The sequence below is a fragment of the Amblyomma mixtum genome, chromosome 1 (genome assembly GCF_055824585.1).
Source record: "Amblyomma mixtum isolate Tamu chromosome 1, ASM5582458v1, whole genome shotgun sequence".
In the NCBI taxonomy this organism is placed as follows: Eukaryota; Metazoa; Arthropoda; class Arachnida; order Ixodida; family Ixodidae; genus Amblyomma; species Amblyomma mixtum.
In genome coordinates, this window is record NC_143012.1 from 319,925,790 (window position 1) to 319,951,100 (window position 25,311).

At 43.8% G+C, this 25,311-nt stretch overlaps 2 protein-coding genes across 4 annotated transcripts; one reads left to right on the plus strand and one right to left on the minus strand.

Moving 5' to 3' along the window:
• Positions 1 to 33: 33 nt before the first annotated feature.
• Dolk (Dolichol kinase) lies at positions 34 to 1,972 on the minus strand. Its single transcript, XM_089567209.1, has one exon. The coding sequence runs from the start codon at positions 1,630 to 1,632 to the stop codon at positions 109 to 111; it is 1,524 nt and encodes a 507-aa protein (XP_089423335.1). The 5' UTR covers positions 1,633 to 1,972; the 3' UTR covers positions 34 to 108.
• Positions 165 to 25,135, plus strand: LOC149372650 (sialin-like). 3 transcript variants are annotated; one of them, XR_016287031.1, is made up of 11 exons: positions 2,561 to 3,357; positions 4,116 to 4,340; positions 7,702 to 7,949; positions 9,867 to 10,050; positions 12,819 to 12,949; positions 13,890 to 14,039; positions 15,408 to 15,540; positions 16,348 to 16,503; positions 17,459 to 17,636; positions 20,664 to 20,749; positions 22,954 to 23,005. XR_016287031.1 is itself a non-coding variant. In XM_089567208.1 (10 exons), exons 1-10 carry the CDS (start codon positions 2,492 to 2,494, stop codon positions 23,179 to 23,181), a joined length of 1,557 nt encoding a protein of 518 aa, XP_089423334.1. In that variant the 5' UTR covers positions 165 to 2,491; the 3' UTR covers positions 23,182 to 25,135. The 3 variants fall into 3 exon arrangements, 2 of the variants coding, with proteins under 2 accessions (XP_089423334.1, XP_089423333.1); XM_089567208.1 differs by lacking the exons at positions 2,561 to 3,357; positions 17,459 to 17,636 and adding an exon at positions 165 to 2,507 and having other exon boundaries at positions 22,954 to 25,135; XM_089567207.1 differs by lacking the exon at positions 17,459 to 17,636 and having other exon boundaries at positions 22,954 to 25,135.
• Positions 25,136 to 25,311: the final 176 nt, after the last annotated feature.

The window sequence follows — 25,311 nt, forward strand, 5'->3', positions numbered from 1 at the left end:
AAATTTAAATAAACCTCAAGGTTTGGGGCCTTGTAGTCCATAGTAATTTTTATTTAGATTGCCTGTAAAAGCAACACCTACACATTTATGCAGTGTTACAAGCCAGCATTATGAGGCATATACGGCTGTCATCATAGGATACACATAAACTGGGAGTGCTAAATTGTCCACTTGAGTTGTGAAAGCTTCAAGATATGAGCTGAGGCAGAGAACCACAATGAGCAGTATAGTGTTCAAGTGCCACACATTTGGCACAGCAGTGAACAGCACTGGTAAGTAGAATGCAAACTGTGCAACAACTGCAGCTAGTGTACCCTCCACAGTCTTCGACGTTCCAGGCCACTGATGCTTCCCCAGCTTGGATCCAATAACAGAAGCTGCAGTGTCTCCAATGCCAAGGGCTACTGTGCCGCTGAGTAGGATTAGTTTCTTCTCGGGCTCCCCAAACTGTGCTGGAAAAAGCAGCAGTGATGCAGCACACCCGATGAACAAGTATAGAGGCGTTAAAATGAATGCCCCAGCATCCTTCTCATCGAGAAACATGGCAAAGGTACTTCGCAAGCATGTCCCCACAGGTGGAATTTCCAGGGTCCGGAACAGTTCGAGCAGCACAAACACACCAAGGATAGCGCCACATGCAAGGTACATAAGGTCCGGGTCTAAAAGTACTCCTGGCAGAAACGCTGACATTGTTGCTGCGTGGAAAACTTTGCGCACAACTGTGGAGCTGTTGCTGTACTTGGTTGTATACCAGTGAACAAATAATGCAGCCAATGCAGACAAGATGAGCCACGACACCATGAGCGAGAGTCTAGTGGAGTTGCTGAAGCAGTGGTACACAAGCCAGCTCACAGGTTCCGCACTGACCATGACACTGCACAGGGGGTAGACGAGCACAGCAGCAGAGAAAAGGAGGCCCATGTAAAACCCAACAGGCCTCCGCAGCGCTTGTATTTTGGTCACTGCTGCCACAAATAATGCAAGGCTGAAGAGCCCCGCTTGAAGGAACCCAGCCGATGAGGAACATTTAAGGGCACAGTCGTTTTTATAGACAATGCGGCATGCCAGGCTGCATCCTGACATAACGACGAATGTTGTGATTCCTTGGCAAGCTATCAGCAGTTCACCAAGAGTGAATGACTGAGGCGAGTAGGACGGTAACGACGACACAAGAGAGTTGAAAGTTCCCACTGCCGCCACGGAAGCGGAGGCACTCCACAGAAGGGGAACGCTTGTCGCCGCAGTCAATAAAGCCGTGGTCCATGCAGCTGACACCACGCAGATGAGACTGCTAGTGACCTTGAAGATAACGGCGAGAGAGAGCAATAGAGTCTGGCTGCAGACAACTTCGGCGAAAGTGTAAAGGTCGCCGTGGTCGTAGCTATTGCCACCTGTGAGCAGGCAGAAGGGCAGAAGAACGGTCAGCCACAACCCGCTGTCGGCATGCGGCCTCTGGTTGAAGTCCGGTTGTTCTGACTGCTGCCAGCGCAGGAACAAGAACAGGATTATCAGAACGGCCACCACAGTCATGGATTGTGCGAGAATGCCTAGACGAACGGCGGTCATAAGTATGCCCGCTGCGACGACGAAGTACTCCAAGCGCATTCGTGCTCCTTGATTCGCAGCCGTCATGGCAGAGTTCCATGGAAAAAACCGGAAAATGTCGAACTTCTTGACAGCAAAGATCAGTGGCTACGAATCGAAGCGACGCGTTAGAAAACACGCGCACGAGACGTCACATCGCGTGAACGAACGACGTTAAAAACATCACGTAGGTTTCACGGCGTACTACGCTGTCTTTCCGCAAAGCTCACGGAAAGGGAAAAAGCCACAATTTCGTAATAATCTTTTCGATCGCGTTGAGCGAACCACGCGGCACATGTTGGCAGGATACACCCACTCCGCAACAACCGAAAGCGTCTGCCGCAGCGCAGGGAGGTTCCTCCTTGCCGCAGCCGCAGTGGCGACGCTATGCGAGTAAACGAGACAGCAGAGCAAAGCCACCATGGAAGTTGCAGTTGGCCGCGCTTGCAGCTGTGCTATGACACGTGACCGCTGACGTGACATGTGTGCGTTTTTGTGGCGGTCTTTGTGATATTTTTTTTGTGTGTGCGTGATACACAGAGCCTTTAACCAAGAGCACACGGACGAAATAGCTTCTTGCGGTCGTCGCATGTCGTCGGCCGGTGCACTGTCAGTCATCCCGCCGTGCCAGGGCCGAGCGGTCATGCTGTCCTGCTGATTTGTTGCGTTGCGCCGTTTACGTGCTGGCGCGTTTGCAGTAGCAGAAATGTTGCCGTCGGTGGCTCAGACTGGCGCTGTGCCTGGTTAGCATTGCCATTAAATTTAATGAAATTTCGTCGGCGCATCAAGAACTTGGCTTCGTCGTAAAAGCGAACAAGTCGCCGCGGGCTTTCGTCCCGAATACCGCTCGCAGTCCGCTTTGGTTCAAGGACAGCAGGCGCAAACAGCTGTGGCTCTCCGGCTCAGAATGGATCACTGGAAAAGCAAGTTCAGTTCACTTCTACTTTTACAAAGAGTTTCCACAAAAACCCCTGATTTTACATTTGACGTTGGAGTTCATTCGAACAAGCAAACAGCGACAATGAACTTTGGAGGCGACCGGTTTCATGCACTTGAAATAAGGGTCAATCAAACTTAGCGGGAACACGGCTTTGCTTGACCACGCTCGCGCGGAATGCCACTGCATCTAACGCGGTCATGAATCAATGCAGAGCGGCGCACGAGAAGAGTTTCATGCCATCTGCCCCTTTTCACGAGTTTGCTACAGGCTTGGTCGTAGCTCCGCATGCGCGTAGCCACTTCCCGCTAAGTGTGAATGACCCTTACATGGTCGAGAATCAGTTTACAATCTTGTGGCTGCTCGAAAAAAAAAAAAAAAATGTTGCAGAAAGGTAGCATTGTGCGTTAGTGGGCGGATAACTTGATAGGCTGCTATGTATGGTGCTTGGGTGGAGGAAAAGTAGGAAAACTTGTGATAAAGGGCGAGAATCTCTGCGGCGGCGAAAAGAACGGCGATATGTTTTGCTTTCTGCTTTGAGGCCCGTGCCGAGCTGTACGCGTCGATCCTTTACGATTTCCGTTGTTGTTGACCTCGTGTGATCGCAGCTGTGCCTGCAGTCACAGCTGCCTGCTTACAGCTGTGCTTTGTCAGAAGCGCGCACATGGAAACTCCGGTTTGAATGTTTCCTGAGCCGGTCATTTGTTTTGTACGCGTCTCGCGCAGACACGGCCTCAGGACGACTGATTACTGAGCTGTAACTTTGCTTTTGGACCAATAACTATTGAAGTAATTTGGGTGCTGCGGACGAATGGAAAGCATGTCATGTGCATGGAGTAAGTTGGATGTTCTTTGCTTTAGCAACAATCCGTGTGTTCCGTGCTATGTGTTTCGGCGTTTTGTTACTGTTTGCGAGGTATTCAGAACCGCTTTTCAAACGTGGTGTGCTATAAGCACTAAAGCCTCTTGAGCACCATTTGAACAATTGCAGCAGAGTGCCCTAGTTATCTAGCCTCTCTTCCCACCTCATGCCATGATATCAATGGCTTATCTTCTCCAAGGTTCCACCACAAATATGAAGATTTGTAGCATTCAGATCTTCATCTGGATTTTAATGGTACTACATTGTTCTCCCTGAATTGATGTCCAACATGAAAAGCCGGCACACTAAATGAATGAGTGTAGTTTAATTGCACTTCGTACGGCTTTAAATTTCATGTCACTAGTTCGCAACAGCAAGTCCAGCTTGTAATTTTCTCTTTATTCGAAAGCAGCAAATTGAGTTAAAGCAGTCATACTTTCAAATTATTGCTTTCACCTGGAAGGGGATGATAAACTTAACAGGTTATTGTGACAAGGCCATATATTAGGTATGCATGGTTGCAGAAGAAGCCAGCAGAACTTGCACAGGAGAGTTTCTTTGAGCTGATATAGTAATAACTCTGTGTATGATAAAAAGCAAATGTAGCATGCATGGAAGTGTGCTCTTTTTCTTGTCCTCGTCTTGCCATTTGTGGCAACATTAATGATTAGTTACAACTGCTGCTTAGAGGAGCAACACCTAAATTTTTCCTTTCTTTTTCTTTCCCTCTAGGGGGATGTCTGTCAATCCCTGCGAGGCACATTTTTGTCGTAATGGGCTTTTTTGCGCTCGTCAATGTCTACACACTCAGAGTGAATCTCAGTGTGGCCATCGTCGCCATGGTGAAGCACCCGGCCGAAGCAGCTGTTGCCAGCAATGGAACAGGCTCCATCAATTACACTCAGTGCCAGCCGGAGAACAACACTCGGTTTCTGACAACTACCAATCCGTTTGTAGGTACGGTACGCCATTTCCTTTACCCTTGGCCTCATTCTTGCAGTACGATATATGGACCATGTGTTTCTCATTTTTTAAAAGCATGAATTGTTTATATGCAGCATTTTTCGTACTTTTTGATGCAAGACTCAGTGAAAACCAAGAAAAACGTTGCAGTGTAATTCAAAATCTGCCTGACCTCAAGTCTGTCAAAGTGACACTCTGAAAGATATTGAGTGGCACTGTCAAAATAGTGGCCTTTGTGGTGGAAACATGATGGATTAACCTGCTGAGAAGTGTAGGTGTATTGACTCTAATAGGAGTACGGCTATGAAATTTAATGTAGCACTGGTAAATTTTTTTCTATGTACTGCAAGGTGACACCAGGGTCTTTCTATCTGTGGTTAAGTTCAGTGAGAAAGCAGCTGACTATGGATCAGTATAGGATAGGAAGGAGAGAAACCAGAAACAAATTGTTCTATAATAATTCAAAAGGCACTGCCCTACTGTTCATCCATCCATTCATCAACTTCCCTACTGGTCATTCAACTTTATGTAACTTTAAGAAAATGACACAACACCATCGTGCTTTCCCATTTAGAGGCAACATATTCTTCATTTAGAAGGGCAGTCAGACACAGCTTCTTGTGGTCCTGTTGAACTCACTCGAAAGCAGCAGAAAAGCATTAAACTTGTTTCTAAATTATGGCTTTTTTTTGTGTAAAATAAGTTTGAATAAATTGTGCTTCTGGTGTATGATACTTTGTAGTTGATTTTATCAAACTTACTCTTCCCTTATGACAGCCGCCGCGGTGGCTCAGTGGTTATGGTGCTCGGCTGCTGACCCGAAAGACGAGGGTTCGATCCCGGTCACGGCGGCCGAATTTCGATGGAGGCGAAACTCTAGAGGCCCGTGTACTGTGCGATGTTAAGAACCCCAGGTGGTCGAAATTTCCTGAGCCCTTCAGTACGGCTTCTCTCATAGCCTGAGTTGCTTTGGGACGTTAAGCCCCATAAACCAAACCAAACCATCTTCCCTTATGACACTGCTAACACAGTACTGACAATCCAGGTGCAAGGATTTTTTCATGGTAGAATGACAGCTTGCTGCCCTCTCATTGATGCTGGCACCTTGCGTAGTGGTTGCTGCAGCTGTCTGTATTTGAAACTTCGGGGTAACTTTTAATGACCAGTAAAACTATCAAAAAACCCTAGTGGTGCTCGTCTATGTGTTAAGAAGCATGTCTTGATTTCAGCTATTCTCAGCAGTAAGGTAAAGTGGAATTTTCTGCAGGGTCGATTTTTATAAACACTAGAAAAAGTAAAGCAGAAAGCTTTAGAACCGTGCCTCATGTCTCTGCCCAGCACATAGGGAACAGCTGTGCAAGTGACGTACATGCCATACGAGCTGTTGCAAAACAGAAATGAAGGTCATTTTGCTTTTGACAGTAGTGCTTTTTCCGCCGAGTACTTTTTTCCTTGATGCAATGTGCAGCCTACAGATGTGTCTCTTACTGAAAATGCATTAATTAACGACATGGTAGAGGGCATGGCAGTTTTCTTTTCATTATTTTTCATGCTGGTCACTGTTAGTCAGTGCCTGTGAAGTGAATATGTGTGAGCTTTTTGTTAGTGATTTAAACTGTGTGTGCCTGAGTCGCTCTTGACTGTATGCTAATAATTAGCTATGTATGCTAATAATGAGCTAGCCTCAGCACTGTTAATTGTTAAATTTTAGAAAGTGCATTACTCCTGCAGTCGCAGTCTACAAAATTTGACTTCACTGCCCTTATGGTTGTGTTGCTTTTCTTTATTGTTTGCGAGGAAGAATTTCATTGAGCTGTTTTGCGTTACTTGAAAGCCCCTTTTGTGATGATGAGGGCATGCTGCTCAGTCTAGTTGAATTAGTGCTAGACTCATTTCACCGAAATTTTCTTTCTCTGCTTATTATTTAGCATTTTTCTGAATAACACAAAGTTTGCTTAAATGACCATTGTTTTTTAAAAAGGGAGTTAACATGTAAAACTTTAATCAATGTTTTCTTTATTTTCTGAGGGACTTAACAGACAGCGCATTGCAAATGATGCACCTTTCTTAAAAACATATTTGTCTTGCAAGCAGAGTTATTAACCTGCTGAATTAGGCATGCATTACTCTAGCAAACAGAGTTCATTCTATCAAGGTTCAAAGAAAAATGCTTGTGGCCTGGTTTGGAATTTGAAGAAGATTAAGCAGTATGTCTCAAGAATGAGGCTTAGGTAGACCTTTGTGGTTTATAAGTTGAAGATTGCAAGAGATAACTTAACAGCATGAAAATAAAGAAATTGAGTGCTGCTCTGTATACTGAGCTGATTAATCTGATGGAGACAAGCTGAGGGAGGCAGTTGTATAGATACTGATTGAAGACAGCACGAGACACTTGTCAGTTGTGTCCTTTATTTCTTTAAATCTTTTGTCATCTTGTGTGGCCTCTGTTCTTTTTGCGGGATGGTTTTTATTGCATCACTGAAAATAAACTGCCCCTGATAACCAGCCCTCTTATGCGAGGGGAGAGCAGAGCATGTTGGAAGCGTATTATTCATAAAGAAGTTGGAAAAAGCATCCTGGCTTATAGTTGGCGAAATTTTGGTAGCGTTGCATGGGATGTGCCATGCCTGCTCTGTCCCTTAGTATTGGGATGCTGAGAAGAGAAGAACAGTGCTTGAGAAAAAAAGAAGTTGCAATATCAAGAAAAGGCATTTCAGGGCCTCTCTCAGCCTCCTGTGTGTGATTAGCAGCAATTTAGTGTGAAGTCGAAGTGACAGAAATGTCGCCATAGCTTGGACCCAGTGATAGATAAACTGTGCTAGCACAACCTATTTCTGTGAGATGCTAAGCGAACATATCATTGCTGCCCTCACTGCAAAGTGGATCCTTATACATAGATGTGTGTAGTGTTCTCCATTAGAACACTGCAATGCCCCCCCCCCCCCCCCCCCCCCCCTGTCAAAATGCAAATCAAAGATGAGGAATAGTCATAAAAAATTATTTCAATATGATGGAATTGCAAAGTATACAAAGTATTATAGGGCAGTAATTTTTAATTTTGTGTATAACATCAGCAGAGGAAGGCAGTTCCTGCACCACTGAGGCATCAGTGTAATAACGCACCTCCAAAGGAATATTCATTCTCTTTAAACCATAGAAAATATGCGACACCAATGTCTTTTGTTAATTGCGAAAAAGTTTCCGAAAACGTCACCTCAAAGTGACCCGGCAAGTGAACAGTTCTTGGAACACAACATCACGGGTCCTCACATCACGGAACATCACGGAACAGTCAGTTTCTACACAAGGTTCGAGCCGCGTGTTTTGCGCCCGGTCCTCTCCTTTTGTTTGGCAGATCCCGAGGGCCAGGCAGCGCGCTTCGACTGGGATGCCCAAGTCCAGGGCCTGGTGCTGGGCTCGTTCTTCTACGGTTACATTGTGACTGTCCTTCCCGGCGGGGTGCTGGCTGAACAACTGGGGCCCAAGTGGCTCATTGGTGTCGGTGTGGCCATCACCAGCCTGCTGTCCATGCTGCTGCCCGTGGCCGCCAACGCACACCACATGGTGGTGGTTGTCATCCGTGTGCTCCAGGGATTGGCTGAGGTTGCCCACATTCTCTCTCTACTCCCTACTTTGCCTCCCTTCCATTTCCTTTGTGCCACGACTGTTTTGCATTTGAAGTGTACAAAATTGTGCCATGTGTCTCTTGTGCCATTCATCATCATCATCATCATCAGCCTGACTACACCCACTGCAGGGCAAAGGCCTCTCCCATGTCTCTCCAATTAACCCTGTCCTTTGTCAGTTGCCGCCACTGTATCCCCGCAAACTTCTTAATCTCGTCCGCCCACCTAACTTTCTGCCGTCCCGTGCTACGTTTGCTTTCTCTTGGAATCCACTCCGTTACCCTTAAGGACCAGCGGTTATCTTGCCTTCGCATTACATGCCCTGCCCAAGCCCATTTCTTCCTCTTGATTTCAACTAAGATGTCATTAACCCGTGTTTGTTCCCTCACCCACTCCGCCCTCTTCCGATCTCTTAACATTACACCTATCATTTTCCTTTCCATAGCTTTCCTTGCCATTCAAGCTGTGTCGAATGTAAGGGGGAAATTTTAGGTTTGAAGTTTTCAAAACAAGTGTCGTGTGGCCTCTAAATAGAAAATATAATGAAAGAATTAATCAGTTTGGTGGAAGTTTACAAATAAATTGTAAATTGTGGGATTTACTGTTCCGAGGCAACACATGGGCTATGAAGGATGCCATAGTGGAAGGTTCCAGATTAATTTAGAAAACCTGCAGTTCTTTAACATGCGCTGATATTACAGAGCACACGGGTGCATTTTGTCTTTGCCTTCATCGAAATGCAGCCGCCGAGGCCAGGATTGAACCTGGGTCCTCTGGCTTAGCTACAGTGGCGGGTGGAACTAGGAAAAGAAATAAAAATTATTCTGGAGACTTTGGCCACCTCTGCTTCTTGAGGGGGGGCCAACACACTTGGAAAAATTTTAATTTTGAAGGAAAGCATAGTTTTTAAGCATCACAGTAAAGAATTTTAACACATTGGGCATCCTTCCTTGTCTTGTGCTTCAGTGCTTTTTGGCAATGTATTGGAAACATTTGTTATTTGAGCTGCAGAGGAGCATATAGCTGCGAGAGCTCTTGCATGATCGTGGCAATGATATAGGCTATAAGACATTCAAGTCTTCTTGCTTAGTGCCAAGTGGTGCTGGGATACTCTCTGTAGTGCAGTCACTGGGAATTTCTTCATTGGTTTTGCATTCCTTCTCTCCATGCTGTCAGATTTGGAAGGAATACAGCTGGCGCCAGATAATGCTCCTAGCACTACATAGACCTTTGCAGTACTCAGTTCCTCAGTGTTCATAGTGCCTTTCCAACCAGTAGTGCTCCTTTGTAGTAATTCAAACTTGAACAGGACCAAAATTTTGTTTTAACTATGAGATGTTTGAATTAAGAGAAGCGTTTTTAGCATCTTTGACGTTAGCGAGGCCAAAGTGGCAGTTCAAATAAACCAGAGATTTGAATTAAGTCAGTTCGAAATAACGAGGGTCCACTGGCACAGCTGGCAAAATAAACCTCAGTGATATGAAGTGTTAACATTTGGAAATGAAATGAGAAAAGGATTTCTGCAATTCATGTGAACGGGTGCGTGTGCGTCAGTGCACATTCTACAAGACTGAAACAGGCTGTTAGAAGAGCTCTGCTCCTGCAATGTTTACTGGAAAAGGGGGTGTGCAGTGTACTGGCAATGTTAAGAGATGTAAGCCACATCTATTCCAAGGCTGGCAGCATGTAGAATAAGTTTCCAGTACTCCAAAAGTCTTTTTCCAATGAGTCTACTCTGTAGACGTTTGTGGCATAATATCAGGTGGCACTTTTTTTTGGAGCCCAGACGAATCGCCACTCTAGCAGGCTAGAACTCAGCAGCTCACAGTTATCTTTAATGAGCGTCGCTAGTATGGGCTCCAGCCGCAGCAAGTAACAGCCGTGTTTCCTGCAGGGAGTGGTGTTTCCTGCGATGCACTGCATGATTGCCATGTGGACACCCATCACTTCGCGGAGCAGAGTCATCTCTATTGTCCAGTCGGGTGCCGATGTCGGTGCCGTGGTTGCCATGATGGCATCTGGTGTCCTGGCTGAGTCGACATTTCTCGGTGGCTGGCCTTCCATTTTTTATGTCTTTGGTGAGTGTGTGTGGTGCCTCTAGAAGATGACATTTTTGGAGGGAATTTGAACACTTATACTGCTGTCACACGGGCACTTTCGATCGCGATCGGTCTCGAGCGCGGTTGAAGTTTCAAGCGCGATCGAGATGGACAGCTGCTACACGTATCCACTCGATCGCGATCAACTAGTTGAAATGCTACATACGAGATGGCGCTGCTTGTACTATCATCATCACCATTGATTTTTTAATAAATTTATAATAACAATAGTTAATAAAACTTTCTTCTGAAAATATCAAACTGTGAGCAGAAAAAGCACCTTAATTACTTTCTGCTGCAACCAGCAGTGGACTCGATAGCGAACAGCAGCAAAACAACGCTCGGTGCACGCGTGAACGGTAGCGCCATCTAGTGACAAGGTGCCAAAGCACATCAACGCTGTGATGAAGAAGTTTTCTTCCGTAATTACTGGTAGCTAGGGTCAGTGCATTGCAAGCCTTTTTTTCGTTCCAAGAAGAAAAACTGCAAATAGTAGAAAATGTAACAACTGACTAAAAGCAAGACAACTGCTTCGCCAGGCGTCGCTCTTGCGAGGTAAACACACTGCATTTAGTTAGGCCTAAGAGCTTGAAAATCGCCAAATTATCTGAAAAACAGGGGCTCGTTGTCGCTTAAATCTCTACGCGTGGGCGAGAGTGTGCGAAATAAAAGCGAACCGCTACCATTTGAGCGAGCTATCGCGTCGAAGAATCCAGCGGTGACATGTATTTATTCCGAAGCGGGCGAGCAGGGCGCCGCCATCTTGTCAGCGCATCCCCTCGATCGTGCTCCATGCGCTCGAGCAGGATCGCGGTCGATCGCGATTGAATTCGCCGTGTAGCAACGCCGGATCTGCATCGAGTTCGATTTCGATCGACTCGATCGCGATCGAAAGTGCCAGTGTGACAGCAGTATTACTCAATTCTGCAGCCACAGCTGCTCTGGAACTAAACATATAATTTCTTCGTAAACTACCGTCGCTTACATGGCCAGCACAGAACCGTAGTCACGAAAGGTCAGGTGGCTTTCGAGCTTGTCGCTGGGGTCTAAAAGTTTGCCGGAAAGAAGAGAGGTGCGGCATGAAGGTACAGACAAGCAGAAAAGGACAGAAATTCAGCCAACAAGTCAGAGATTATACCCTTTGAATGCTGTCAGGAACCAGCCATGAGAAGCGATGAGAGCCATTTTAAAAAGACTGTGCATTTTCCTTAGCAAGATCCACATGAAAATTAAGCCCTTTACAGATGACAACAAAGCAAGTGTTGTAGTAAGTGTCCTAGAAATGTCGTATTTCTTTTAAATGCACACGTAAGCACAAAAGAGCCATTTTAAATGAACGGAATTGCATGCTGCTGCCGCATCTTGCCACGCATCAAGCTTGTGGAGAGCCGGACTTGTGGTGTGCTTTTTTCGATCGTCATCAAGGATGAAAGAATGTTTCATAAGCTCTTCGGCACGTGCTCCCCCCCAAAATCGTGGAAGCTCTGTTTCCTTCCTATCCTCCGCGAGGTTTTCGAGAGTGCCCGAAAACTGTTGCATGCCGTGTTGCTAATATAATCCTGCAAGAAACTCCGAAATTTGTTACCATGAACTGTTGTTCAAGAAAAGTGTTTGGGGTGTGTCGCTACACAGCGCTGTTGTGTACTCACTACTTTTGGTAGAGGAAGGCTACAGGGATGGAATGAAGTGCGAGCTGCTGAGGCTGATGGTGGTTCTGATGCAGTTTCTATTGTATCCAACATACAAACAACCGGTTCCTTTCAAGAAGCAGAGTATGCTGATCTGACGCTCTTTCATCTCAGGCAAGAGTGGTGCGTAAGAACAAGGTATACCAAGAACAGTGGACACTGAGGAGAAACATAGACATCCAGATGTGATCATGGAAGACGGGCAGAGCGAACATTGCAGAATGCTGTCTGATGTAACGGAAGTCATTGCTGTGGATGAGTGTTTCGGTATTGAAGTATTTCAGTTGAAGGAGTCCTGAGCTTATGGTCAATACGAATTTGTCACCCGGTTCCAGACATAGGCATTTACTTGACTGAAGTTATTTCGGGAGACCTGTTACTACTTGGCGTTTTTTACAGGCGTCTACAGTACTCGGAAACATATACCTTGGGTTATCTAATGACACGCTTTTGCCCATAAAAAACATAAACAGGTACGTTCTGTGCCGAACTAAATAAAGAACATGCCTTTAACCTGCATACTCAAATTATTACAGTGCTCCATTTCCTATAGAATTGCCTCCGTGTCCGCATTTGTCTTCATTTCTTTTGCGCTTACAAGAGTATGAAATTATACCAGCTCGCCCAGTTTTCTATTTTAAATCATTTGTTATAATTAATACAAAAGAAACCATTTAAACAACAAATGCTTTCTACTGCCAAAATCGCAGGGCACTCAGGCAAGGCGCATGAGCAAACTGGTTCTGAGTAGAAATATCCTTTCACTTTAACACATTAACTGCGTTAATCACAGAAGCTGATTTGGGAGGTTTTCAAAAAGAGAGTTTGTGCACTAGAACAAACCAAACATATTGCGAATCGCACTGGATACCGCGGAATTGCAGGTGATAATTCAGTTACATATGTGGCCTCTGCCCCATCAGCGCTTCTACTCCTGCACCGATAGCCAGCGCCATGGCTGCCGCAGTGGTGCAAACTGGAACTACTGCCATTAGCTGCAGTGGTTCACCTATGTTATAGCCACACTAAATGAAGATGCTTGTTTTGTTTTTTTTCCAGGTTTCGCAGGTGTAGTGTGGTTCATAGCATGGTGCTTCCTGGTATATGACACACCCAAACAGCACCCCAGGATATCACGTGAAGAATTAGACTTCATCATTTCTAATCAAGGAAACGAGCAGGCACAATTGGTTTGTCCTGCTTTTTTTTTCTCTTGTGTGTGTGTGTTTTTCTCTGGCTTGTTAACAGGAAGTGTAGCAGCTATAATTTCAGCGTTCAGTAAAATCGAATTTTATTCTGTTTATCTTTCCTGCTCTTAATTTTGCTAGTAAAGAAGTGGCACATGAAGAATTGTTTCTGCCAATGTTTTAACTGAAATCTGCAAGTTGGAGAAAGCTTTGCACAAATAATACACTGTCATCTGTGAAGATGAGACTTGTTCATAGCTGCTTTGTTGTGTTCAGTTTGATGTGCTGCTTACTATCATTTAGATATTTTTTTTGCTGGCAGAATGGCCACGCAAGAAATGAGGAAAAGTCGTGTATAGTGAAAAACTTTTATCGAATTTCAGTACTGCACTACATCATGCACAGTTCAAGTGATATGTCTGCGGTGCCTTTTATTCATATATGCCGCCACTTACCTTTGATTGATACATCTTTGATTTGTGGTGTTAGTTTACAAGCCAGTGTACTGCAGTGTAAAGCATAATGAGCTGGCCTTTGTTATAGGCTGGGTCCTATTGTATTCAATTTCTTTGAATTGCTTGCCAACTATACAGAGAGTGGGCAAAGTTTTAGATGTTAGCGCTGGTCTTACGACGGTCATTTCGAAAGGCTGAAAATTGTGTTGAATGATCTGTAAATGCTTGTGATTGTAGCTGTGTAAATTATCAAGGTTTATTGCAAAGCTTGGCTCAATAGAAACAGCATGGTAGCTGATTGTGGGCATGCCTTGGAGTACTCTCCTCTGGTTAGTTTCTTCGGGGATGTGAAATGATACTTTATCCATCCTGCTTTCTTGGCCTTTGATTGAACTGCATAACGTAGCTGTTCAAAAAAGTAAAGACACTTTTGCAGTGCGTGCCACTTGTTTCCTGTTTCTACAGTTTGGATTTCTCTGTCCATTCAGAAACGGAAGGTTCCCTGGCGTCGAGTATTGCTGTCCATCCCCGTCTGGTCGGGTGTTCTCTCCCATTTTGGCTTCAACTGGATCCACTACATCTTCCTCACTGAAATGCCCACATACCTGACGTCAGTGCTGCATTACAGCCTTGGAGCAGTGAGTGGTTTTTTTTTCCGACGTTTTTCGAGAACACAGACGATTATTGTCTACATTGGCCTCAGTGTTGATTTTCTTTAACCCTTTTGAACAAATATAAACTGCGTGACAAAACACAGCTTTGTTGGGATGAAGAGCAAATTAAAAGTGGTTCCTCTGCTATCTGCAGGACATTAGTTCTGTGTAGTCAAGCCCGGATATATCAAACCCGGATATTTCAAATTACTGGTTGTATCGAACTCACAGGTCATCCTCTTGAAATTCCTGTGTAAAAGTGTAGGAAAATTGCTCAGCACATCGAGCTCCAATTTTGCCGGTTGTTCAACATATCGAATGGCATGGTGTGCTCCTGCAAGTGGCGCTTCTCCTGTTGGCACTCTCTGAACCTTTTTCGTGTGCGGAGATGGGTAATCTGTGCATCCTTGGGCACCTCCTGGCAGGGCTGGTACTGTGAAACAGCGTGGCATGGTGAGCGTGGTGTGTGTTTGAGGGTGGCCTTTGGTCTCCTGCACTCATTTTCCACGCCACACTGCTGTCGTGCGGTGAAGCCTACCTAACTTAACTTGAGCCTGGCAGGCAGCCCTAGCCCGCCTTGTTTCGCTGTCGAAGGCGTCGTGGAAAGCAACTGTACCTTAATTTTAATGATGGTTTTCGTATTTGTAATGTACTGGTAATAGGATTAGACATCTTAGGATAGGGGTTGTATAATTCCAAAGCATTATCCATTGCAACTTTGGTGCGAAGGAGCTTATGCCTAGCGATGCCTACCAACGGGTGCGCTGTCAGCATGTTGGTGGGTGCCACGTCACTGCAAGAAATGTGTTACTAGCATGGGTGCAGTGTATTTTTGCTTCTAGGTTTAAAATAAGCTTGTCTACTGCTATTTTTGCTAAATCGAATTATCGATGTATCAAACTATTTCAAGATCCCATTCAATTCGATATATTTGGTGGTAGACTGTGTCAGTAACGTTTTAATCTCAGGCGTCTCACGTATGCCTGACATGGGAGAGGCCTTTGCCCTGCAGTGGGCGTAGTCAGGCTGATGATGATGATGACCTCATGTAAAGCTTGTTTGAGGTAGTATGAAACTGCAGTGTTTTATAGTATTCCGGGGTGTGGAGCACCAAGAGTGATGTAAACAGCAAACTTCAACAGCATCTAAAGGCGATGGCATTACAATGGCTTGGAGTGCTCTTCTAATGTGGTGGCTTCTGTTGGGGGTAGCCAATTACTACTGTGTTGTGAGTAATGAAGACAGCCTCTGCTCTACGTTAGAAAGACATCTTTGTTGACTGCAATGTAGCATTTGTTTCCCTGAATAGGGTAGCACCAAGAATAAGGGCGTTTGTGCTGCTCTGCTTTACAGAATGGGCTACTTTCAGCAGTGCCCTACATTCTCGGTGCCATTCTCTGCTGTGTTGCCAGCCTGGCATCTGATGTGTTTCGGAAACGTGGAACCATGACCATCACAAACAACCGGAAGCTCTTCAACACCTTAGGTATGTTTACTTCACTTGGGGTGCTATGGTGCCTGGGTTCATTGAATTGTAAGGATGCTGTGCATTTCGTTAGTAGTAGTATATACTGTTACAATGTTATTACCGAAGTAAAATGGCACATAAGGTGAGGTCAGGCAAGGAAAATACATGAAACAGACAGGTGCCAACTACCAACTGGTTTTATTTTTGAGAGAAAGCTGCCTTAATTATGAAATGGCTCTCTACATTCCACACACTTTGCTTGGGCCAGAAAACAGGCTGCACAACGATATTGAACTATGCATTTTTGGAAAAGGTTTGACATAACAAAAGCAGATAAACTGAAGCGTTCTGAAGGTCGTGATACAACTAGACCAAATTGCGCTTGCCTGGAGAAGTGTGAACTAGCTTTAATGCTTTTGTTTCTTTGTTGAGTTACTTTTCTTTTCTGTGCATGGAAATACCTTGTAGTGCTGTGAGCCTAAGTGATACTCTTTTGGTGTGTCGACAGTCACAGAATCCAGTTGCGCAAATATAGGGAGGCATTTATTTATTGATCTGGATCTGAAGTGGCATTTCTTTGAAGTATCATGAAGTCAAAAAGATCATGCAAGCCTTGGGCACGGTACCTTCATAAAACAAGAGTTGCATTTATTGCATCATGTGTTCGCAACACATATTCATAAGAAAGTGCGACATTTCTGTCAGGATTCCCATGGATAAAAAAACATGTATGGCTTCCGATCTGTCAGGTCACCACCCTCTGTCTACAGTCCCCGTTTTGAATGATTTGTGATTGCAATACTTTTTCCCATGTACCTTACCCAGGTGTCTTGGTGCCTGGTCTGTTTCTGTTACTGGTGCCCCTGGCCCGTTGCAACGGCTTCTGGAACATGGTTCTGCTTGCTGTAGCCGGTGGCTTCCATGGAATGGGCCACAGTGGCTTCATGGCTGCTTTTGTTGACCTCGCACCCGATTTTGCAGGTAAGTCTTCTAATAACAGCATGCACGCTTGAGTTCTGCAGGGAAAACTGCCTACTCACGATTTGACTTTGAGCTCTTTTTTTCTGAACTTCAGCACGCATTTCTTAATGGTGACAGTCTTCTAGGCATGCCTGTTTTCTCTCATGCATTTGTTGGCCTTGCTACTTTGTTGCTGCTCATGCTCTTTTAGAGTTGTCTCTCAGAATGTGGCACACCACTCACATGTCAGTTTATAAGGGTTCTCGGCACTTAGATTGTTGCTTTCACAAAACTTACCAGCTGGAATGCGAGGTTGTTGCAATTCTTTGTCCTTGTTACTTGAAGAATCTGTCATTTCATCTGCTGCAAGTATGGCACGTTTCTGTTTGCTGTACCTTGTGCCCATGGCCCTAACTTAGTGCAATGCTTGTTAGGTTCGTTGCGTGTACTTTTCTTACTCATAAAAAGTTTGTTTCATCTAAATTTGTTCACAGCTCCCCTAATTAGGCTCTCTATATCTGTCTGAATATGAGCTGTTATTTATGCTTCCACTCTAGTGCCTTGGCAGCCGCTTAGCAGTAAAAATCTCTCTGAAGCACAAAAATGTTTTGAACATCTGTGTGCTAGCTTTGGGATCCCAGTTATAGCGGCTCTTCTACTGTCCAGCTGAAGCAATGAGAGTTCTGCATCATTGAAAAAATTCTTGTGGGGAAGAAGTTCTAATTGCTGGCACAGTTCCTCCTGAGCTTGCAAGCCTGTGTGATGATGACAAACTCACTAATATGTTAGATGCTCATCTCGTTAGCAGCACTTGGTTTAACTTCTTGTGATAGCTTCTCTAAGGCTTGGGCTTTTTTGAAACTGGACATAATAATGTAATGTGCCATAAGTACTAAAATTGTGATCTTAGCCGCAGATATCACTTCAGAGAGAAAGGGTGCAACCTGTATTTATGGTAGCTTTCAATTTGTTCCAGACTGAACTGCCATTTATCTCATGAGGTATTGAAAATACCGCAGAGGTGTACTGCTGTCTATGGCCCTATACCCGAGTGAAAGGGCGAAAGCTCACAGAAGCAAATAATCCTTTCAGAACAGGTTGGTGCTGCAAATGAATGCAGTGCTGCCCTGTAGCAGCCACCTGTCTCCTCTGAGGTAAATACGCTACTGCTGCTGCTTGCTTTTTTTTCCTCTGTGAATTTCCGCTTTCTTTGCCTAATCCTGCTGCCTTTTCTTTTTCATGTGCATACTTCTCAGCTTGTGGCACTATGGCAACTGTACCTTTGCTAACAATATACTAATACCTGTGTAGCATTTTGCAGCCTTGGCAATGGGGCCTTACCATGCTTACAAGCAACTTTTTTGAGAATGTTGACCCATAGTAAATTAGCGGCATCTGGAAAAATTTGAAGCAAACAGAAATGTGTGCTTTGTGTGTTTCAGGTTGCAGATGTATGAAAAATTAGTTTGTGAGGATCCGAGTACTAGTTAGTTTGCCATGCCTGAGTGCCGTTTTGCCCAATGCCATGAAAATAGTATAGCTTTTCATGTGTCAAAATTATGTGGCCGATTAATAATCTCCCTCTTTTTCAAGTAGCCTCGGTAGTATACATGTAGGGTTCTTTCTTTTTTGTGCGAAATGTGGTTTCGTTTTGTTTATTTTGCACCCCGGAAGAGGTTGATGACTGCATGGCTTTTTGGCTGTATTGTTCCCAGAAATTAGCATTCTTCATGAAATTTCTGGCTAACATGAATGTGTAGTGTGGCTTATCGAGGTCTTAAAACAAAAAATTACAATATGAATTTGTGGCATCGGTTGTAATGGGCTGCAGGGTCTTTTATGCAAATGTTATCAAAATGGACTTGTACTTTTAAACATAGTGGTTGTCACAGAGATTATGACACTTGATTTATTGCCTTTTGTGTACCTTGCCTTTCTTCTCTTTTGACTCTCCCGCAGAATTACCTTTTTACCATGTTACTGTTTAAGTTCGCACTGTAATTTATTTCATCCACTGTGATGTTTGTCGCAGTGCCAATGAAACATGTCTACAATATTCCCTCTGGCCTCTAGTAGCTGCTGCATTAATAATAGACTACACCAGTTCTCTAACCTTGAAGTTATTTCTTTAAAGGGACACTGAGGAGAAATTGAAGTTGGCTTGTATCGACAGAATACCAGCTCCTGATTACAAAAACGCCACTCATATTGACCATAAAGCTCCTGTAACGTAGAAAAGAGCAAGAACCAAAATACAGGTATCGCCGCCACGGGCCAAACTCGCAAGTACAAGCGTGATGTCGTCATAGGACAAAGCAGTGTTGCTAGAACCAATGGTTCTAGCAACACTAGGAGACGAGAAGCCATGAATCACTGAGGCGCAGCCAATGCATGCGCAAATCTCCTTGACGTCGCCAGAAGGCGCCACGTGCCTGGCAGCTACGCGCGTTCCTGAAGCATCGGGACAAATCAGCGCCTGTTTTCCGGCGGTAGGCAGGCTCCCGATATTCCGCTAGCGGTAACAAGGTACACGGTATGCTAAAGGTGTCTATTTGCGAGAACTTCGTTGACGACTTCGAGAACGAGATCCATCGTAACGCTGGCAAAACGCCAGTGCAAACATAATCGAAGCGACTGTAGCGACGGCCGCAATAGCCGATAGATGCCTTCAACGTGCGGCCGGCGGTAGCTTTCTTTTCGGCTGCTGCTAGGCCGCACTGCTGGCTGCCAGAAATCACGGAGTCTGCGTTACGTCATGCGCACGTCATGTTTCATGTCTCTTAGTCCTGTGTCGTCATAGGAGAATCTGAAGTTTGAATCAGAGTGGCGGGAATAACTTTTTCAACTTCGAATCCAAATTTCTTAGAAATGAATGCATCTTTCGCTGCCGGCCAAGTGGCAACAAAGCCATGACATGCCGAACTATCGGATTTTACTATAAAAAAAATATTAATAGTGCTCTCCTCAGTGTCCCTTTAAGTGATGGGCTGACGTTCATCTAACAAATAGTGTCCTTTTTCACCCATCGTCTTATAATATATAGCAATGCGAATGCACTAGATAACAGTGCCTTAGGTTTCCTTGGGAAGTTGTAATAACAACTTGAACCAACTTTTACGCTCATTTCACTGAAGATTACAGTGCAACTAAAGACTTTTGTTTGGTTGTAGGTTAGGATACATGTCTCTTGTGCGTCACCAAGGCTTACTTTAAACTGCTGAATAATTCAAACTCATGCTTTCATACTGTCAGCATCAAGGTATTAAAAAGGCTCGGCTTAAGTTTTTGCAACTAAATTGATTTATTCCGTTAATGAATTGCAGCAGTGGTGCTGTTCATATCCAAAAATTTTATCAAATGTGATGTCTGAATATGGGGCTACAGCCAACTTATTTCATATTTTAGCTTATATGTTGCTTCCTGTAGTGTCTGGAGGTGATGTGATTGCAGGGCCACGTGTGTTGGCACTTAACATGATGGCTGCATGCTGCTCAAACAGCAAATTATGAAAAGTTTCGAATAGTGCTTTGAAACTTTACTGAGAATGCAGCTGTTCAAGTTTCACATATGGAAGTTGAGCAACTTTGAGGAGGCAGCAGACTACAGCCATGTATTCTATACTTTGCAGCTATTAGGCATGGCTTAAAAGAGGGTTTTATGGGGTCTAACATCCCAAAGCCTCTCAGGCTATGAGAGATGCCGTAGTGGAGGGCTGCAGGTAATATCAACTACCTGGGGTTCTTTAACGCGCACTGATATTGCACAGTGCACGGGTCACTAGCATTTCGCCTCCATCGAAATGCGACCGCCAAGACCAGACTGAACTTTCGTCTTTCGGATCAGCAGCCGAGCACTATAACCACTGGGCCTCCGCGAGGGCTCTTAACAAATGGAAATACTTACTAGAATGCTGTAAATGTATTCAAGAGAAAGGTAGTTTTCGAAATGTGCTTGTGACCCTTCTGTTGCTTTTTTCAGTGTTCTGTGTTGCATATACTATATTGCTCCTGTTCTCTCTACTTTTTTTTTTTTATAGCTAGCCACTGTTTTCATTTAAATCATTATTAAGAGCCTTGTGACCATGCAGGATCACTTGCTTGTAGTAGTATCAAGTAAGGGTAACGAAGGGACCTGCAGAAAGAGCAGTTGCCTGGATGAGACTGATGACTTTCTTGTGCTAGGTACCCTCTTGGGAATATCCAATGTTGCTGCCAGCATTCCTGGGTTCGCCATACCTGCAGTATTGGGAGAGCTGCTCAAAGAACAGGTACGCATGGTCCCGTTTAACCGAAGATGTGTGCATTTCGACTTTCAGAATAAATATGCGTTTCTCGGGCTTTATGATTCTATCCTTCAAATCTGGAAATATTCAGTGGCCTCTCTTTATCGGGGGATTCCTTTTCATCAAAACAGTGGAAGCAGATGCAGCTGAAAATGTTAGTGGACTGGCAAGCTTGCCGCATGCTGAGGTGCATCACAGATATCTGTGAGGAGGTGACCAGTAATTTAAAATAAATTATCTTCCCAGCAAACCTTCACTAGCCTGATAATACCTCCAGATTTTTTCAGGGATGTATATTGGATGCCAAGGAGCTCACAGCTTTTCTGGTGAGAAATTTGGAGTGTACAACATGTGGAGAGAGGAAGAGAAATTGATTGTGGGCCAGTGAAGGCAGCTGGACACAAATGTTAAGCACACTGCTTTTTTGCCACTTTTGGAAATCAAGTTGTGACAGAACAAGTGCAGGCTTACAACTGAGCTTTGGCTAAAGGCACGCTGCAGTGGAAAAAGAGCAGTTTCTCAACAAACGCTACCTTTTTTGGCCACATGTGTTGGGAAAAAAAAGAAGAGCTTGTTCCTTATGATTTATTATGTCATTCTATAATTTTACACAGGGTAATCGTTTAGGGGGGAAAGAGAGAATGGGCTTGAAATGTATACATTTAATGCTCGTTTTATGCTTGAGGCCTTGTTTTCACAGATGTCTTTAGAGATACATTATATATTTTGCTGTTGCAATGCTATGTGATACATTTTGAAATAGTACTGCTAGTCTAAAAAAAAAAAAAACAGTCCTCGTGATGCGAAAAAAAAAATGCAGTAGACTCTGACTTTAAATTTCTAAACTTGCTTCCTCGCCTCAGGGTGAACAGGGGTGGCGCTGTCAGAAGTGATAGATTTGTTGCAGTGTCCCTTTATTAGAACGCCCACCTTCAAGGACACCTGGATCTTATCACCACAGATTGCACCTTCTCAAGAGCCCTAACGTTATCACCCTTATGGTCCAGGTTAATCTAGATATCATTGTGGGCCGAGAAGTGAATGTAGGAGTTTTTGGTTATATGTACGTTCATGCTGATGGTGATGCTGACAGTCACACCGTTAGCACCAGAGAAAGAATTGTGTACAGCTGTAGCTGTAAAAGTAACAGTAAACTGATTGTGCTTACAAAAAAAATGTGTCAGTCATTCAAATTTCTTGCATAGAAGAATCACGTCTACAGAAGGTCTTAAAGCTCGTGAGTAAATGGCAGCCTGTGCCCATTTAGAGCACCGCCATACTGCAAGTGGTGGCACCTGCAGCTGCTCGCAGAGTCAAGCAGAAGCAAGCAGTAATTAAATTCCTTTGGCCAAAGGTGTGCAACTTTGCAAGTGTCACAGGAGAGGAATACAGGAGCATGGAGATACCTGTGTCACAGAGTGAAGAAGCTGTGGGTGGGTAGACACATTTAAGCATTAAAATGTGGTTATTGATGTTTGAAAAGTTATGCTATGGCCACTGCAGTGTGGTCGTTACTTATAAGGCATTAAATTAGTGCATTTCTATCCTGCCTGTTGCCATGGGCGTGGATATCAAAACTGGCACACGCATATTTGGTAGTCAGTGACATCCTTAATTGCCGCCAAGGTTGTTTACTGTGTTTACAGGATGTTGCACAACACAAGATGATTCATGTGCAAACCTTCTCACCTTTCTGTGTGGTATGAAAAAGGAAGCCTTTTATCCATCTATTTTTCCAGGATGGATTAATAGACAGAGAAGTAAGAAGGTCTGTTGAAAAGAGGAGAGGGTTGTAGAAAAATCCAGGATCATTTGTATATCTTCTTAAACTGTGTGTCTCATTGAACTAAGTTTTTTATTACTTTTTTTAATTGCATTTTTTAATGTTTTATTGTATAGAGGGCATTGCTGTCTGCAGTCTTGTTGAGCAGCATGCAATGGCTGTTGAAAATTTTACTAAAATTTCAAAGACAGTGAACACTGTTTAAAAAAGCTTCAGTAGCAGGTGCGTATAGGTCACGTGACCTTTTCACCCTCGTCTTATACCTTTAGCTTAAGTGTATATTTTATATTTGCTGACAAGACGAATGAAAGTGTTACATGCTGTGATCAGTGCCACATATTACATTTCTTTTTTTTATCAAGTTATTGCCTTGCAGCCAATTTATTCCTCCATTTCTTGTTTGCAGAGTCCTCTTGAAGCGTGGGCACTCTTTTTCTACATAGGGAGTGCGATAGGAATTCTTACTGGCTTGGAGTTCATCTTGCTCGGTTCAGCAGATATTCAGAGTTGGGGAGTTGACACCACCTTTAAAGTTGTTGCCAAGTATGGCGCTGCTCAAGACATTCAGCCGGCAGTTGAGGAAACACAGGAGCAAGGGAACATCATTCAGCCAGCTGCAAGCCAACACTTTTAGGGAAGCTTCCACTGAGTGTTCGTCCTTGAATGTGTGTTAAGTTTGCATATTTCTATACAGAATGTTGTATGTGTGTGTTTCTACCTCTTTTTACTGAGAATGGCCTGTGTAGATTGTATAAATTTAGGGTCCTTCAGAATCAGAACGGAAGTTCCTATTCTGATGTGCAGTGCCAATGGGCCATCCTGCCAGAGTCCGGTGACATTTGACGTGCAGACAGTAATTGTTAGGTGTGCAATGTTTGCCGAGCAAAATGAAGGAAATACATTCTAATGCATCTTTGGAGTCTTCATCTAAATGGCCTTCTCACACACCCATGGCTGTTGGCATTTGTCAGTGCCAGCTTTTTGCCCACTGGGCATTCTGTGCAAAGTTTAGCCACACGAAAAAAAAAAAAGAGCTACTTTTTATTTCGTAGCTTGTCTCTGTGGCCTTGTGAGCTGCTTTGACCAGCTGTTATTTAGCAAGCTTAAAAGCCCTTTTGCAATGCATGCAGTTGTGTGTTAACAGCTTTGTAGCTCTCTTGGGAGGGCTTGAATTGTGCAGCTATGTTAAAGTTGTGTCTTGGTGCTTTCACGTATGGTGGGCTAAAGCTGTGAATGGATTGCCAGCGAATATTTTTGTTAGGTGTTTTGTGCTTTAGTATGAAATTTTTCTCTATGCAGCAACTCCAGCCTAGAAGGTGAGGGGTCAAAGGCAGTGATATAATTTAATATTATAGTTTTGTTAATAATTAGTGTCAAGTTGTGCTAGTTGGGATGGCATCCCCACATTCTCACCAGCTGTGATAGAAATTGAAACGTTTATACCAGCTGAGCATTCTACTCATGTCCTCTGGAGGCAGCAATATTTTTCGGGGTGGTGATTCTGGAATCTCGGTGCTGTGGTTCTGCAGTTAATGTGTGTGGGATAATCATAATAAATCTTTAACTGAACTGCTAGTGATCTAATCTCATGTTGAACAGGACATAATAATAAGTGGAAGCATGAATCTGTCTTTAGTCATAAAATGGCTGCGGACTTGTTTGGCATATTGTACATTTCTCTTCATGCTGCTTGCTTTTACATTATGGTGTATGGTGTGAAAGAGCTGTGGCATTGTATGCTTTGCGATGGTGCTTGAAGCCCATGTTGTATGTCTTCAGATGCAAAAACATTTTGTTATATCCTCTTGCCTGCTTTAAGCTGCTTTTGGTGTTTTGTTAAGTTGAAATTTGCATTTGTAAAAGTGGTGTCTGTTGTTGTTTTGCTGCTTTACATTTCTTGGGAGTATTCACGAACAAGTAACTTTTACTTAATTTAACTAAACTGTAGCTTTAGACTACTGCTGTCGATGATATATGCTTTAACCTCGAAGATTTTTTTATTCACTCTGCAACACTTTTGAAGCATTGAAGTTGAAGACATTTAACTTGAAAAAAGCGTTGTGTGTGCTGCCTATTTACTTGCGTGATTTTCTGTGCTTAATTTGCATTCAGAGTTCCGCATCATCTGTAAATGGTATCAAATTGCAAAATATTGATCCTATGTTTAAATCTAAAATACAGCGTGAATACGATACCTGAAATGAAGCTTTTGATGCAGAATTGTTTCATTGAAGTTTGTGATGCATTTTTGTTTTGTCTTGCTACTTTTAAATATGCATTATGATCTCTTGAACTCAATATTGCTGCATGCTATATGTTTATGCTGCATTTGATTGCCGCAGTTAGCATGCAGCTGTTAGTCGTTTTGTGGGCTATTTTAGAATCTGGTTGTTACCTTGGGTATTCCTTTTTGGGTGTTTACAACTGTACGTATTTTATTTTAGTGGTGGTACAGGCCACTTTTAGGTGCCAAGAGCAACTGCACAAGCCAGGCATGGGTAAGAAATAACCTGTTAATAATGTCTGCCCTTGTGCTTGCTTTTTTGTGCTTTAAGGAATTGCAATAAAGTTTGGAGCATGTGCCAGTTTTCAAAATCTTGTGTTTGAATTTCTCAGGTGTGCTTATGGCTTGACAGTGCTTCTGTTTAAGCTCCTGACATACGATTGTGACGATGCAAGAAATGGAAGGTATGATGCATTGTGTGATGAGAACCGCATAGTCTGCCTTCTTTTATGCCTACAGGGAACTAACTGGGGTTGTTGC

What these genes read in the sequence shown, in the direction of transcription:
- Dolk (XM_089567209.1), bottom strand. Translation starts at nt 1,632, where the DNA reads ATGACGGCTGCGAATCAAGGAGCACGAATGCGCTTGGAGTACTTCGTC.
- LOC149372650 (XM_089567207.1), top strand. Translation starts at nt 3,333, where the DNA reads ATGGAAAGCATGTCATGTGCATGGA. An exon ending in TTCCATTTTTTATGTCTTTG is followed by an intron (nt 10,051 to 12,818) that starts GTGAGTGTGTGT and finishes TTTTTTTTCCAG; the next exon opens with GTTTCGCAGGTGTAGTGTGG. An exon ending in GAAGCTCTTCAACACCTTAG is followed by an intron (nt 15,541 to 16,347) that starts GTATGTTTACTT and finishes TACCTTACCCAG; the next exon opens with GTGTCTTGGTGCCTGGTCTG.